The sequence below is a fragment of the Ahaetulla prasina genome, chromosome 2 (genome assembly GCF_028640845.1).
Source record: "Ahaetulla prasina isolate Xishuangbanna chromosome 2, ASM2864084v1, whole genome shotgun sequence".
NCBI classification, from domain to species: domain Eukaryota; kingdom Metazoa; phylum Chordata; class Lepidosauria; order Squamata; family Colubridae; genus Ahaetulla; species Ahaetulla prasina.
Genome location: NC_080540.1, coordinates 256,111,424 through 256,129,176, shown reverse-complemented (window position 1 = coordinate 256,129,176; position 17,753 = coordinate 256,111,424). Strand labels below are relative to the sequence as shown.

At 38.5% G+C, this 17,753-nt stretch overlaps 1 protein-coding gene across 1 annotated transcript; it reads left to right on the top strand.

Annotated features, from left to right (window-relative positions):
- Positions 1–1,894: 1,894 nt before the first annotated feature.
- Positions 1,895–17,287, top strand: LOC131190724 (uncharacterized protein K02A2.6-like; the record flags this gene model as incomplete). Its single annotated transcript, XM_058168079.1, has 5 exons — positions 1,895–2,368; positions 2,494–3,073; positions 3,501–3,598; positions 15,691–15,731; positions 17,269–17,287. Coding segments are annotated over 5 exons (1,212 nt in total), but the record flags the coding sequence as incomplete, so codon positions are not given.
- Positions 17,288–17,753: the final 466 nt, after the last annotated feature.

The window sequence follows — 17,753 nt, the reverse complement described above, 5'->3', positions numbered from 1 at the left end:
GATATTCACCAGGACACACATCGAAGGAGTGCCGTGTAAAATGGAGGTGGATACCGGCTCATCAATCACGATTATGTCTTGGGACACCATCGCGACCTGCAAGACGTCGCGAAACGCCAGCTGCAACCCAAAAGCTGAGAGTGCAAGACTACCAGGGAAACCAAATCCCTGTCCAAGGAGTCACGTCCGTCAGAGTGAAATATGGACACTTCAAGAAAACCCTGCCGATCACCATCGTAGATGGAAACCTACCCAGTTTGCTAGGCCTAGACTGGTTCAGAGCCTTGGGCATGGAAGTAACCGGGGTTCACAGTAACGGAGTCAACCTGAAGGATGAACTGCTGAAAGAGTTCGAGGACGTTTTCCAAGATTGCCTGGGCAAGTACGTGGGGACCCCCATCTCATTTAATTTGGATCCCCAGGTTGCCCCCATTAGATTAAAGGCTAGGAGGGTCCCATTCGCCCTTAAGCCCAAGATTGACAGGGAACTAGACAAACTAGTAAGCCAGGGAATACTAGTCCCTGTCGACCATGCAAAATGGGAAACACCAATAGTGACCCCAGTCAAACCAGACGGATCAGTCCGGATTTGCGCTGATTATAAGGCAACGCTTAACAAAGCCTTGCAAAAGAGTGCATACCCTGTTCCCGTAGTGCAACATCTGTTGCACTTGTTAGGACAAGGACAGGTTTTCATCAAACTCGATCTGGCTCAAGCCTACCAACAATTACCAGTAGATAATAGCATAGCCGAGGCGCAGACAATTGTAACACATTGATGCGCCTTTAAATGCACTCGACTTCAGTTTGGAGTCAGCGTAGCCCCCGGGTTATTCCAAAACCTAATGGAACGTGCCATATTTTGACGACGTACTAGTATCAGCAGAAAACTTAGATGAGTTAGGGGTCAAACTGCGGAAGGTCTTGGGCATTTTCAGGTCTGCGGGACTTAAGGTTAAACTCAACAAATGCCAGACAGGAGTTGAATCTGTAGAATTCCTGGGATACCCGGGACAGAGAAGGCATCCACCCAACTGAGAGCAAAGTGCGAGCCATTAGAAAGGCTCCGGCTCCAAAAAATAAAACTGAGCTACAGGCATTTTTAGGGCTTGTAAACTTCTATGCGGTTTTATTACGAAATAAGGCAACTGTAGCTGAACCGCTTCATAAACTGCTAGCGAAAAAAGCTGTTTGGATGTGGGGCAAGGTTGAGGCTAGGGCATTCGAGGGTGTTAAGAATCTCTTGTCCAGCGATAGCCTCCTCATCCAGTACAATGGGACATTACCACTAGTACTAGTTTGTGATGCATCACCCTATGGGGTAGGGGCTGTCCTCAGCCATAGGTTACCGAACGGATCGGAAGCCCCTATAGCATATTTTTCCCGCACAATGTCCGCAGTGGAAAGGAACTACAGCCAACTAGACAGAGAGGCCCTGGCCATAGTTTTGGGAGTTAAAAAATTCCACGAGTACTTATTTGGGTGGCAATTCGAAATAGTAATGGACCACAGACCATTATTGGGACTTCTGGCGGGGGATCGTCCAACACCGATTGCGCTATCACCCAGGCTGACCCGTTGGACTATTTTCCTGGCAGCATACTCGTACAAATTGTCCCACCGCCTGGGCAAGGATTTAGGACATGCGGACGCTCTAAGTAGATGCCCCCTACCAGAGACTATTAAAGACCCAATCCCAGGGACGCCCGTCTTACTAATTGACTCTTTGGACTCTGGCCCAGTCACATCTACGGAAGTGACTAGGGCATCTTACAAAGACATTGTCATAAGGACTGTGATCGGTTGGGTGCAGAGGGGATGGCCCGCTGCACCAGGGGATCGGTTCAAAGACTTTGCAAAAAAACATTCAGAACTGTCGGTTCAAGGGGGTTGTCTTTTATGGGGGGATAGAGTGGTTATTCCAGAAAAATTACGAGGGCATGTGTTGGAACTGTTGCATGTGGGCCACCCGGGGATTGTGAGGATGAAAAGCCTAGCGAGGAATTATGTGTGGTGGCCACAAATGGATAAAGACATTAGCGACAGGGTAGGGAAATGCCAAGCCTGCCAAGAGTCAAGGCCACTACCCCCAACAGCCCCCATAAGGGACTGGGAGAAACCCCAGGGTCCTTGGTCCAGAATCCATATAGATTTTGCCGGGCCGTTCCATGGGCAGACCTTTTTAATTGTGGTAGATGCCTACTCGAAGTGGTTAGAAATTTTGCTCATGAAAACCACAACAGCAGAAGCCGTAATCACAGTATTGAGGCATCTCTTTGTAACACATGGGTTGCCCGACACTCTAGTGTCCGACAATGGCCCGCAATTCACGGCTACCCAGTTTGAGGGGTACTTAGCGGAAGAGGGCATCCGACATGTCCTCTCGGCGCCTTTCCACCCGGCGATGAACGGACTTGCAGAACGATTTGTTCGCAGTGCCAAGGAAGCACTATCTAGAATAAGCCCTGGTGATTGGCAAGCCAAAATTGATACCTTCTGGTGGTACAACATAGAACCCCCTGTGTGACCACAGGCCGCAGCCCATCAGAATTATTGATGGGTAGGAAACTCAGGTGCCCCTTAGATCGGTTAAATCCAACATACTCCCCTGATGGGTACCAAGGTATAAAGGAAAAAACCAGAGCAATGACAACAGGTGACCTAGTATGGGCACATAACTATAGTGAAGGCCCAGCGTGGCTAAAAGGAACAATTACAGGAATAACAGGACCAAAATCATATGTAGTGGACATGGGGGACGGCCGAGTGTGGAGACGCCACATAGATCAATTACGAAAAAGAGTACAAAACAATCCAGAAACCAAACAGCCAGACCCTGACTACCCAATATTTGAACCAACAGCTAACTCAAACCCGAGGCGATCGGAGGACTTATCTGAGTTTGAAGAAGTCCAGCGACGCCAACCGGCTCCTCCAGAAGACTGCAGGGACGACTCTGCCAATAATCCAGGGCCGGAGGGCCCAGAGGAGGAGCTGGGAGGAACAAACAGTCCCTCCGACCAGCTCGACTCACTCCCAGAGAATGAATTGCGCAGGTCAGAAAGAGTTAGGAGACGCCTTGTCTACCTGCATGACTACGTGGAAAAATAACATGCAAATTCTATGTAAATAGTGGTACAATGCATTCTGGGAGGGGAGGAGTGTAAGCCGCCCTGAGTCTTCGGAGAAGGGCGGGGTATAAATGTAAACAAAAAAAAAAAAAAAAAAAAATGTATTTGAACTTTAGGAGGGAAATTTGGGCGGGAACAAGCACGTTGCTGATTGGCTGATGCCTCAGCCAAAATAGCATTTAAAGAGGGGTTTTTGCCTGTTGGCTTTTGCTGGGATCACAATAAACCAAAGAGCTGTTGTCACTTGTATCATCTCCTGCCTCTTCATTGCCCGAACTTAACAACTACCTTTACTGACATTGGCTATAAGAACAGAATCTTGAAAAACAGAATCTCAGAACAGTAGCTCCTCCCTTTTCTTATATTCAGGTGATATCTACCTGAGTCAGTTTGGAAGTTACCAGATTGCTCTGTGTCAGAGTGTTTACAGCATGACTATTGTGAGGCAACCCAGGAGCAAAACAGAGGTTTGTCTTACGAACAGTGGTTTATATACATATGGTAGGCACATACCAGACAAGCAATCAGTCTTCTTCAACTCTACACAGAGATCTACAATGCAGATATATGAGGAAAGAGAGAGATTTCTCTAATGGCCTCCTTTATATATACAGGTTCATAAAGGGCAATAACCCTGCTAACTCATCCTCAATCTTAAAGGGGCTGGTCAGCTTTAAATCTTCATTACCCTGACACTCTGAACTTTAAAAAAATGTTTCAGTCCCTTTTGCCTAGGTAAAGGTCTGAACTCAGAGATGGGCAGTAAATAAATTTAATAATAAATAAAATAGTTCTTGCATATTTCCATCACAAACTTCTTTCTTACTCTCTTTACATGATTCAGAGCATTCCATACTCAATATTCATGTCAGAAATGCAGGCTCAGTGACTGAATGGGACCCTTGTTGCAATCTCTAAGACTTTCATAAGATGTTACCCAAACAGATTTTAAATATAAATTAACTGCATTTGCCAACCTCAACTACTCTGATGGAAAACTGTAGGCTCAATAGAATATACAATATTGCTCACACTGAAAATAGAAGAAAAACCCAGAGGAAGAAACTTACTAACAGTCACATCCCAAATTTCCTAGGTTTCTATTTCTATTTATTATTTTTCAATGGAAAGCTGGAAAGAAATATAAAAAAAGGGCTAGAGACACTTTCAGCCTGTCTGTCATCCAGATAATGCTGCAAAACAAATGAGAATATGACCAAATTTTGTGTGGGAGGAAAAGACAGTGAAAGAAAGATTGAGCTTGAAAAATGATCTGAATTTGGCTAGGGAGAAAAAACAATCCAAAAATAATAATAACCAATGTATCTATGGAAAGGCAGCCAGGCAGTGGCTTGAAAAGTGTCTGTTTCATCTCATTCTAGACCGGTGGTTCTCAACCTGTGGGTCGGGACCCTTTTGGGGGTCGAATGATGATTTGCCAGGGGTCGCCTAAGACCATCAGAAATATGGGAAGTATACTTGTGAGTTGAAGAATCGCGCTCCAATGTTTGACTTCACAAGCCAGCTGCAGGCTCTTCAAATTGCTAGCCGAATTCAGCTTCAGGCGTGATCAATTAAAAGAGAAATCTTTGCTCTGATGTTTCCCTCTCAAGCCAGCTGTAATCACTCCCAATCGCTAGCCTAATCTGGCTTCAGGCGTGATAAACTTAATAGGGGAGGAGTCTCCGCTTTAATGCCTCCATCCTCAAGGCAATCGCAAGCAGTTCAGATCGCTAGCCAATATGGCTTCAGGCGCGATAAATTCAAAACAAAAATAATTTTACGGTTGGGGGTCGCCACATCATGTGGAATTGTATTAAAGGGGTCGCAGCACTATAAAGGTTGAGAACCACTGTTCTAGACCTTTCCAACTCCTTTTTCCCAATCATATAATCTCAACAAGGTATATTTTTAAATATTGGAAAGAATTCTAGAAGCTTCTCATGTTCATCTATAACTGAAAATGGTAATGCCCATTCTACCCCTTCTGTTATCTAAACACATGCAGGCAAACCTTGAGCCATAAGAATACAATGAGATCTCTTCTGAAAAAAATGGCTGCTGAAAAAAAATGCTATATCACATTCTTCAAATTAGAAAGGAACATTCTTAATAAGAATGTACAATTGCTCTATGGAGTTTAGCCACTTAGATTGGAAACAATTGAACTGCTTGCTGCAGACATTTTTTTTCTTACAGCCCTGGAACACATTTGATCTGCCCAGTGATCATATTAATAATAGTCTTTTAAAGTCAAATTATTTAATAAAACTTTTGTGTGTGTGTGTGTGTGTGTGGAAATGTCAGTCTATTGAATCTGGCACATATTGTGTGAAGTATAATTTCCCAAGGGATTCTGCATAGTTGCTTAAAAAAACACATTCTCTATTTTCCTAAGAAAAATTTTCCTTTTCAGTTTGAGTGGGTGTGCTTTCTTTGATGCGCCAAATGTTTCTGTTTTAAATTCTCTTGAATAAAGGAAATACAATCCATTTCAAGTATCATTGGGCTAATCTCTCTGCCAAATTTAACTGCTCTGGATAAACCTCAAATGAGAGAATTGGACAGATTGATAAAATTAAACATCTTTGGCTGAGTTAATCATATCAGAATTATAAGTTTAGATGACAAAACTAATTTAAAGAATAAACCCTGCTGATTCTTTCTTTATAGCAATATAAATGCCACCAAGAGTCAGTCCAGATGGATGACAGTATTATGAAAACACACAGAATAGAAGACCAACAGGGTCCACTTCTAAATTAGATTTATAAATTCAGCCATATGAGAACAAGAATATTGCTGGCGCCACATCAGGAAATGATCCACATTAGAAAAACAAATGCGAATCATGACATTTCTCATCTGCATTCAATCAACACATAATTTTCACCCACCATCTTCACCTTCTATTTCTTCTTTTCCTTATTTTCCTTTTCGATCTATTGAATTTTTTAAAAAAGCTCATTATCCAAAAAATATTAGTCTTCAGCTTCGGCATCCAAATAATATTTGAATTACATAAATGCACAGTATCATCATCATCATCATTATCATCATCATCATCATCTCACTAAAGCTAGTAAAAATTATAGATGTTTATCATATGGTTTTAAAAAAATATTAATAAAAAGGAAGCATAAACTTATTTTACAAAGTTTTCTCTCTAGTAACACTGTACTCCAAACTAGGGCATATAAAACCTCTGCCAGACCTATACTTGATTACTGTTCACCTGCCTGGAACTCTCACTGTATTTCAGACATCATCACATTAGAGAGGAGAGTTCTCAAATCTTCTGCTCGAAATAAAATTCCCTATACCACCAGAAAATTGGCTCAGATGGAAAAGTTCCATTGACTCAAATCTCAATGCAGTGTAAATAGTGGATGAGCACATGTTAACCCAATTGTCTATCACACAATGGGTGTTGATGTCCAGCTGACTACATGGGCTAAGGTAATATTATCTGGAGTTAACTCCTGAACTATCTCTGAGACTTCTAGGGAAGGCAGGTTGAAGTCACTGAGAAAATTCAGCCTTTGGAACTCCAACACCAATTCAATAAGGTGCAACAGCTCCAGCATGAGAGCATAATTTATGAGCAGCATTCCCATCTTGCTCCTAGAGCACAATTTTGCCAGTTAGGTCACAGCTAGTTATGTATAGAACAATGCCCCTTGATGTGAACCAAGTCTCTCAGATATAATCCAATGGGCACATTTCCAAGAGGGAAGACTTTCTTTTGACCCCAATTAGGTTTTGGTAACATATGGCATGGTTTACCCTTTTATAATAAGGTCATGAGAATCTGGTAACCTGGTAACCATGGACAGAGGGAGCAGGAGTCTATAAATAGGAATTGACCTAACATAGCCAAACTCCCTTTCCTGAGAGTAGCCTGTCTCTACTTTATTTCCCTCTGTCCATCTAGGAAGATACATAAAAATTGTATCTTGTATTGCTTGTATTGTATCAAAAACAATAATGCTAGCCTGACTGTTATCCATATAGAACTTTCAGTTTTGTAGGCACAACTTTCTGTGTTTGTATTTGTGAAAACACATATGTGCACATACAAATATGAGTTCTTTCAAAAATGTAGATCATAGTAACACAAATAAATTAGTTGACAAATGCTCATTTTGATACAGTAATTATTGTTTTTATTTTTTTTCCAGTTTGTTTTGTGTAATTAAATCAAATCATTATCAGGTCTACTTACAGTTAAAGGTGACTTCCTTTGACAGTCCTATTGAATTGTCTTTCAAGCAACATTTTCTAGCAAATTACAAGTTCCATCCCAGGAAATTTTCTCATTAAAATTATTTTAATTAATCATTGTAGAACTAATAATGTGAAGCTAAACAGTCATTTATTGGCCTGTTGCCAGTTTTCTTTCTGTCTCACAAGGGAAAACATATTGCATCAATAAGGACATAATTTTGAGAAGTGGGGAGGGAGCACACTGTCTCTGAATCAATGTGACACACATCTCTCTATAGCTAATTAATTATGAAGGTAAAGGTTCTCCTCACACATACGTGCTAGTCGTTGCCGACTCTAGGGGCGGTGTTCATCTCCGTTTCAAAGCCAAAGAGCCAGCGCTGTCCAAAGACGTCTCCGTGGTCATGTGGCTGGCATGACTCAAAGCCAAAGGCGCACGGAACGTTGTTACCTTCCCACCAAGGTGGTCCCTATTTTTTCTACTTGCATTTTTACGTGCTTTCAAAACTGCTAGGTTGGCAGAAGCTGGGACAAGTAACGGGAGCTCACCCCATTACACAGCAGCACTAGGGATTCGAATCGCTGAGCTGCTGACCTTTCAATCGACAAGCTCAACGTCCTAGCCCCTGAGCCACCTTGCCAACGTCCTAGCCCCTGAGCCCCTGAGCCAATTAATTATAAATGTACATTAAAAGTGGAGTTTTTAATAAACTTTCTCAGAATCAGCCCAATTTTTGAAAATGAGATCTACTATGAGGTAAATATGTTTAAGATTAGTCTCCTTTAAAAGAATTTTTTTTTAAAAAAATAATTGTTTCATTTACAATTGGAACTTTAAAGACAATTAGACTGGAGATATAGTTCCAATTTATATCCTGTTTTCCCCAAAACAAGACATCCCCTGATAATAAGCCCAATCAGGCTTTTGAGTGCATGGCAATAAGGCCAAGCACTTATTTCAGGGTTCAGAGAAATATAAGACAGAGTCTTATTTTGGGGGAAACATGGTATAACCACAGTAATTTAAATATAATAGAGGTAGTCCTCAATCACAACCACAATTGGAACCAGGACTTTCATTACTAGATAGTTTTTAAGTAAACTGCATCTGATTTTCTGACATTTTTGCCATGATAATTAAGTAAATCACCATTTTCTTTAAGCAAATCCCATGGTTTTTGAATAAATCTGGCTTCTCCATATCTTTGCTTGTCAGAAGCCAGCCAGGAAGAACACAAATGGCAATCAAATGACCCTCCTCCTTCACATATTGGAAGCATTTTAAATATATATTGGTTTCCAAGCACCCAAAATTTGATCACGTATTTGTAGACATGCAGAGATGGTCTTAAGGGAAAAGTCATGAGTCACTTCTTTCAATGCTGCCATAACTTTGAACCATCACTAAATGAATGGCTTTAAATTGAGGATTACTTATATCAGACAGCACTTTAATGACCAGATTACAAATCTGTGTCAGAATGTTGTTACATCTGAAGAACTTCCTACAATTAGAAAATCGTTCAAGCTTCAGCCAAGACAATGATGTATCCTTTTCTTTGACCTGCTGAATTTATATGTTCATATTCATTTCCCCTCAAAACACTCACAGACACAAAAACAACCTTCCTCTCTCCTACAAAAAGCAACATTGGGATCACTAATTCAAGGTTTCTGACTTACAAATTCTGAAATAAAGATGCTAGCCAAGATGATGGCTTCAAGTCTCCAGGAGCCTATGAAATTCCAGTGTCAAAATGGAGAACAGCATGAGAACATGAATCTCCTCAAGTCAATCAAAAGATAGACCCATATATTTCAAAATCAGAAATATCTTTCTTATGTACCTATGGCAACAATTTGTCATAGGACTAATATTTTCCGTTGATCTCTTGTTTTACAAAACCAAGAGTGGTTGCTACTAGCTACCAAGACAACTGAGTAATTAACAAGTATTTCCAGATTGTTCGATGTATATGTCTATAGTCCTAGAGATGATTTAGTAAGGGCTTGAATTATTTAGTGTTAGCTTCGTTTAAACTGTTTTAATATTTTTCCTGTGAAATTGGTGATACTTGAAACTGGTTGCTTTTTTTAAGATACTAAACAAGAAAATATTTGTTGACTTTCATTACAAAAGAGAGAAATAGATATGGATGCAGTAGGCTGAGTACATTAACAATGTAAATTCTGAGAGGTTTTTTTTCTTCTTTTCAGAATCCATATACACCTATATTTCAAGTCATCTCAAATATTCAAAATCCAGGAAGGAGTGCTAATAAAGTAGCTGCAAGCAGAAAAAAATATTATTGTAATATATATATATATATATATTTGTGTTCAAATTCAGCATAATTTGCTCTCGCTTTAGCTTTCTTGGTTAAATTTTTGAAAACTTTCCAGATATAATCCAACAAATGAGTCATCTCGCTTCATGTAAAATACAAATTCTTAAAATAAATGTTCAGAAATCTTTATTCAGTTGTAAAGTATCAAATAAAGCAAAAAATAATGATTAGTTAGCATAAACCCCAAAAATATTATTTGATAATATTTAAGGAAGATTAGATGAGAAATTGATGAGAATTATTTATAAATAAATGCCCACATATTACTGCTATGCTTAAAATATTCTGATCCCACATCTTTCTCTTTGGTTCTCCTAGTTCACAAAATAGAACAATATTTGAAACTCAAGGTATATTTGAAAATGTTCCTCAGCTGCAAGCTACAGACATGTTGCCTGTGTTCTTGGGATTCCCATTCTTAAAAATATGGGTAAAATTCCAGCTATAAATTGCACACCTGAGTCACTGAAAATCATTTTATGTACTGAAATCCCTGGAGTTTTTCCGAACTTCAAATTATAATGGGACAATTAAAGCAAGCAGTGTAGTTGCACTTTTATTATCTTAGTAGATCTCTTTTCTCTGTAATTGACAGAGCAAATTTAGTCTGGGGCATTGTTATATCATATTGGAAACAGTTACGTTAAGTAAGAGGAAAGAAGCTGTGTCAAGCTCATGAGATATTTTATAAAGATGGAATTAACAGCAAGAAAGATTATAATACTGAAATGATAGTTTGAGGCAGAAGATTTAGAATTACTAATTACTAATCCCTTTTTTTTAACTGATTAGTAGTTATTTCATTGAGGAAATGGCTGTTGACGGTTTTGGTGTCTGAAAGTTGAGGGTGTAGTTTGGAAGGCTGGGGTCTCAAATTCTCACTGCCTGAAATATGTTGGCTAGCTATGCCTCCTGCTTTGGGTTAATAGCACAGTGGTTTCTGATATCATTTGCTTTTTGAGGAGGCGGTTCACTTGGTATTTTCTCCCAATAATGGTGTGTGTGACAGATAACCCAAAAAACACCAGATCCATCTCACAAGAGATAAAGAAAAAATTATAACAAAAATAGAAGGAATATAGAAAATATAAACATTGATTTTAAACTTTAAATACTAATATTTAAAAGTTATATAGAACTATGCAATACTGAAAAAGAGGAATAACATTGCTCAGATTACCAAAGAAGAACAGCTTGACAAGAAAGGAAGGAAGGAAGGAAGGAAGGAAGGAAGGAAGGAAGGAAGGAAGGAAGGAAGGAAAATAGATCAGCCAGGGTAATGCTTGGAATAGATGGCAAGATGCCCTTTATCTGCTATAAACAGGATTTCTTTCTTCATCATCCAATGACCAGGAGATTCTTCTTCCTAATATATTAAAAAGAAAACAAATGTTTGGAACATGCAGTTTATATGATTCTAGGTTGCCATTAAACACCAAATTTATATGTAGAATTGTGTAGTGTTAGACTTAGCAGATTCACATTGAACAATTACTAAAATGCTAATGTAAATTCCTTTTAGATTTGTTACCTGTTTCTTCAAAAAATAAATGTCTCTTTAACCAGACATTTTTTTTATTTTTCTATTTGCCATTACTTCCCTATTGATTCCTAGAAAGACCGCTGTATAACAGAGGCTGTTTGAGGAGAAACTGTGGCCCATTTGTTTTCTAGCCTCTGTTGGGCAACTTCTACCTCTTTTTCCTCAGAGAAAGAGAGGTGAGGAAATTGCTCCATTAATATGTGACAAGTCCTATCTCTAGCCCTTTTGCAAAGCTCTTCATTCCATGAAAGGACACATACTGTCTGGCAAGAGAAGTACATGCACAATGGGATAATTTTCTCTTCTATCCCCAAAGAATGGTGATTCAAGATGTAAGAAAAGAAATGGAATGGAGTGAGTCAAGGTATTCTGGCATTTCTGAAAACACAGCATTGTTTCCAGGAAGCAATCAGTGATAAAAAAGGAAACACGGTGTGCCTTAAGGGAGTCATATTTCATGGCTTTGCTTGCCTTGGCTGGAACTTGCAACAACTGGCAGAGATTTCTGCATATAATAGAAGCCTCTCCTGCCTGTTTCAGTGTCAGTGGAGATAAAGAAAGTGAAGCAGTGCCATCTCTTTACTCTTTGATGCAAAATGTTTGGATTGCTGGAGCTTCAAGGAGATGCTTGACTTGATCCTTTGTTGAAGAAAAGGAACCTCTTTCCCCTGGAAGATTTACGCAACTTTATTATTTTAAATACTTTATAACGTTATTGTATAGTGTTACACTGAATGTATTTTGAAATACTATACCTTAGAAGCTAAGTGATGTTATACTTAAGTTTATTCTAGGTAGTTTGAATCTAGACAAGGTGTATAATTTAAGATTTTTTTTTCTTTCCATTAAGATAATACGAAGAGTTGATAAATCAGCTTGAGGCTGGTAATGTTGAAAATTATCTTTGATAAATTGATTTGGACATCAATCAATCAAGCTTAATAATAAATAATAAATTTATAGGCTATTTCCAATCTTGCAAATAGAACTGAAGTAAATGTATTTAAGTTTACAAGATTTCTTTATTTATTTAGAGCTATATACTGCACAACTCCTAAGAGACTGGGTGGTTTACAGGCTGAGAGCTCTAAATAATTTCATCTCCATAGCATTATAGCTGGAAGTTAACAGGCTTTAACAGAGCAAGAACTTCTAGTTCTATATAGGAAGCTGTGTCATCTCAAATTGTTTTGGATTTTAATTTTCTATCAACTCAATCCTGGAAGATCAAGAATAAGTATGATGTTCCGAGTAGCACAGTTTTTTTGCAGTTCTGCTGGTGTTATAGCAGAAAGCTGCAATTATTGTTATTGTCATTATTGTAGTATGAATTCCTATTCTTAGGAATCCAATTTTGGATTATTAATGAATAATGTAATTTCTGCCTGTTTATAGCTTTCAAGTCACTCAACAAAAGTAGTAGAGGAAACATATTCCTCTCTCTTATTCATATGACTTTCTTCTAATCTGCTTCATTGTCTTAAATATTTTCAAAAAAGATTCTTCTAGCTAGTAGAAGCTCTGCATAGGCCTATTCTTCTTTACAAGTGTAAAGGATAACTATCACCCAATAGGCAAAATATGCTTCTGATTGTCATTTATTGTCATTTTTGAACAACCTAGTTCAGATGAGATCTTGAAACCAGAATCAACTGCTTTTCTTCAGACATTCCCAAAAAAGGGTTATTCTTACTGTATGAAGCCAAGAGCAATATATTGCACAGTTTTATGAAAAAAAATAGTGAAAAGTTTACAAAGCTACAAACAAATACTAAAATAATATTTTGATAAAGTATAAACAATAATTTCTTTTCAGGGCTACCTCTTGTCAAACCCTGCTATCTTTCCTAACTTTTTACCTGTTCCCACGGTGTTGCGTGTAAACAGAATACTGTTCTCTGAATTTTTCTTGGCAAGCCTTTCTCCATACTTGTATCTTGAACTTCTGCTCTTTCTGATAGCAGCTTTTGGTAATAAACTTGGGACTAGCCTACCTGATCGTGGGAATAGCAGCCTGCACCCATGCCCATGGTGATAGCATTTTCTTAGCACATTTTTTTTTTGTCTGAAAGGAATTATTTATTTAAAAATATTCCCACACGGATTGTGCCAAAGCATTTATGCATTGAAAAGAAATTACTTCACTGAATAATAAATCCCTTAACATCATGTCTGTGTCACATTAACACACAGTTTAATTAGGCTTTCTACCAAGTTCCTATTATTTCCCCAGTGTAAAGTTGGCAGGAGGCATCTTTGGCTGAGCTGCTATTAGACACTATTGTTCTAAGAAATTACCTAATGCAAAAACAAAACAAAGCCACTGATGTACTTGCATCCTCTGGTATAATGTCCCCTTCTGCAGAAAAAAAGAGGGAAATGATGCCATGCATGTGTATCAACTAACACAATCAGTGAAAGTTTGAAAGGACATTAGTAAGACAAAAGCTCCAGGCGTGTTTCATTAGAACAGAGATTTCACACCTTCTACTTTGTGAGAAACTAATATGCTTGTTACTGCCTAACACAATTCCATGAAATTTTTTTCACACACAAAAAACAACTATTTCAGTTGTTCCCCTCCAGGCTCTGGGGAACATAGAAAACATAGCCAGAATAGAGCACAATGTTACACTGCAAAGAAATTAATGTATCTGTGTTGTTCTGTTGCAGATTATATTATTAAGTAAACATCAATAATTCATTCTGAAATGTAACTCTCAAAGGAAGAAATACTGCTTCCTCCCGCCTCCCCTCCTGAAGGCAGAAAGCCAATAAGAAAGTCCTTAAAGACTCTGGAAGAGAACATTTGTAATCTTGCCATTTGCCCTGTCTCAAATGTCTGCTCTTGCATTTACATAGGTACCCCAATAATTCAAAGTGACATTTCTAAGTTCACACCAATGTTGGGAGCATTTCACATAAAGCAGCTTATGTTACTGAGAAGTTCAGGAAGTTAGTTCTCTTTTTTCACATAGTTGTGTTTTGTATTTTTCATTGGTGTTACACTGACAGCTTGGATAACATTGTTCTCCAGAAAAAAATAAGTAAGGTCCAAAAACTTCTAAAATGAAAGTAAGTTGCCTTGAGTTGCAGAAGAACCAGACTATAATTATTCATATGTTTCTTCCAATAATTCTACTGAAGAGAATTATGTGCTTTTCTTTTTAAAAAAGATACTCCCAGACAATCCCTGATACATATAAGTGTCATATCATCTCCATATCGAATGAACTAACCTTCATTTATTGCCTATAACTGTGATGGTGAACCTATGGAATGCATGGCAGGGAAGGCACACAGAGCCCTCTATGTGGGCACACATGCCATCGCCAGCTGCTCTTCTGGTTTCCAGTGTGCACATACATGCTGGCCAGCTGGTCTTCACGAGCGCTGGAGCCTCGGAAAACAGCCCAAAAACCAGGCTGAAACTGACCTGAAAAATGGCCTGGAAAAACAACCTGGAAAATAGCCTTAAAACAGCTCAGAAAATGGCCGGAAAACCAGCCTGAAATCTGCCCTGAAAACAGTCTGAAAAATGGCCTGAAAATAGCCCTGAAAACGGTCCCCAAATGCCCCAAAAACAGGCATGCATGCACCGGCCAGCTGTTCTTTCAGTTTCCAGTGCTCTGGCATGCACACATCCATGCACATTCTGGTTTGGGCACTTGGTACCGAAAAGGTTCACCATCACTGGCCTATAAGGTGACCAGTACACAGTTTTTATAGGAAAACTATCTCAATTCCAAAGTTTGTTGTCTCCAGCAGAGAGTAGTTGGATCAGAAAGTATATGTAACTCTCCTAATATTTTATGTTTTCCTTCTTGGTGCTTTTGTGGCTTCTATAATATGATTTTGTATTATCCAGTCAACTAAGTTTAATTTTTCAGGAATCTCTTTGAGATTTATTTTCATTGATTCCTTTGGCTACTTTCTGACTGCAAGCCTCCTGAATCATCACAGCAACTATTTGAGGTCTAGGAGACTTTTTTTTTTCTCTTCAAAGAACATATTCTTGAGACATGCTAATTCATTGAGGCTTCGTTCCTTTTTCCCTATAGGAAACCAAAGCCTAGACCAGTAATGGCTAATCTTTTCTGGACTGAGTGCCCAAAGTGTGGGTGCGCCCAAACTCCCAAAATGCAATGCGTGCGCACCCCCCCCCCCATGCATGTGCCCCTTCTCATGCGTATGAAGACCAGCTGGCTAGCAGGAGATGCACGTGCATGTGCAACAGAGCTGAACTGGGGTGACGGCTCACATGCCATCAGAGAGGGTGCTGCGTGCTACCTCTGGCACGCATGCCATAGGTTTACCATCATAGGCCTAGACAGTCTAGCCTGCTGTTTTTCTTAAGGAACTTTGACCTAAAACGATGTTTGGTTCTTTTGTTCTTCTAGAAATAACTGTTAAAACTACTTGTGGACTTTTTCTCTTTCAGGAATCCGGGAATCCGAAAACCTGGTTGCCCACAGAAGGCAGGTATGAATTACATTGCACCCTTTCTTGACATGTTGATGCAACAGTTTTCTGGAAACCTTGGTGTGACTGTTTCAAAGATCTTCTGGATCTATCTGGGCATTTAAATGCTTGAATAGCCACTTTGCTTTGCAAGTGGTTCAATTCTAGCAGACGCCTACCTTGTGTCTGCAACAAGGATATTGCTGTTTTAAAACTTCAAGGAAAAACAGTCTTATACAACATACTTTGTGAAATACCTTTTTGAAATACAGTGCACAACCCACTTAAAAGGACAAATATGGTTATAATTGTTAAACATTAAATATTAACTAGTGGTAATTTTGTAAATTTAATTTTAATATAAATGAATTTCTATCAAATTTTTATTGTTAAATCAAACACCTAACTGAAAATATTTTGGTAATTACCTATACCTCTTGTTTTTATCTATTCATACACAGATTCATACTATTTTACCTCTGACTGATCATTGATATCTTCACAGTTTAAGAATCCCCTTCAAAATAGAATTCTTAGTTGGCTCAATAGGTCTCATCACTAATCCATTTCTTTTGAAGATTAAAAGATCATTTCTGAATTAAGCATAAAAGTAAGGAGGAGGCATAAGGAGGAGGAATTGTAAATAGATAAATATTATGAGGTGAATGTTAAATAATGCTGTTGGTTTTTCCCTTAACATCCTTGCCCAACTCTACTTCAATTGTTTTCCTGAACAGCTGAGTATCTGTACTGGACTATCATCTCCAAAAGGATGGAACTAGGATTTACAAAGGACAGGAGGGTAAGGAAGACATAAAGTGCCACTGGCTTTGTTGTAATTGTACTATCTATTTAGGTCCAGTTGAAAGGAAAAGGAAACACACACAATCTATTCTTGTCCCAAGATGGTAAACTAGCCTTTTTCTGTTCTGGCAAGAAAACTGCCTCTACTGTATTTTATCCTGAATTGGCAGAAAGGAAAGCAAAGGCTAAATCCAGGAATAAAATAGTATGTTGCCGGTTACATTAGCAATGCACCAGTAATAATGCAGACACATATCTCAAATTGAGCCTGGCCAACGTTTAGCATTTTGCTTTTTGGTCCACAGGAAAGAATAATAATCTAGACAAAGTGTGGTGGAAATCAACCTTTGAAAAGGCTTCTTGGGAGTTTGAGTTTGTAACGTTCATTTGTTTTTAGATTGCAGTTCTTTCCTTTTTTCCTCTGGGACTTTCACATTTTATGGAGAAAAGAAATGCATCATTTCTAGTCATTTCCATTTTTATGTGCACCTTCTATCAGCCTTTCTCATTCCTAGTTTGAGAATGGAGAACAGTGCTGCTGTGAGTTCCAGTACCACAAAAATGGCTGATTGTGTATTTAAAAATTATCTTCAAATAAAACTTATTGAAAAGATTTCACTATACTATCATATGAAATATATTACTTTTTAAACTGGAATTGGCAATATCGTATAAATAGGAGCATATATGTTCCGTGGTTCCCCAGTTGCTCTTGCAATGACTCTTCTTTCAATGATTGTCCTTTAAATTCTAGGCTGGATCCCAGTGAATAAGAAGTGGTGTTGAGCTCCAGGAATTAGTATGCAGGAGAAACACTGTACACTAAATTTCTAAGAAGCAATGGTATGGGTGAAGTGTGAGAAAGGAGGAAATACAGATAGTCCTTAACTTAAAACAGTTAAGTTAGTGATCATTCAAAGTTACAACATCACTGAAAAAAGTGACTTATGACTATTTTTCATACTTACAACTGTCGTAGTATTGTCATGGTTATGTGATCAAAATTCCAATGCTTGGCAACTGACTCCTATTTATAATGATTGCAATATCCCATGGTCATGTGATCATCTTTTGTGTCCTAAAGGTCGTAAAATGGGGCAAAACTCACTTTACAAAGGTCTCATTTAACAACAGAAATTTTGGACTCAATTGCAGTCGTAAGTTGAAGGTTACTTGTATAATGGAATAGAAAATGATTTGACAGCTAGCAGGTCAGGACATCATCAAACCTGGGAATCA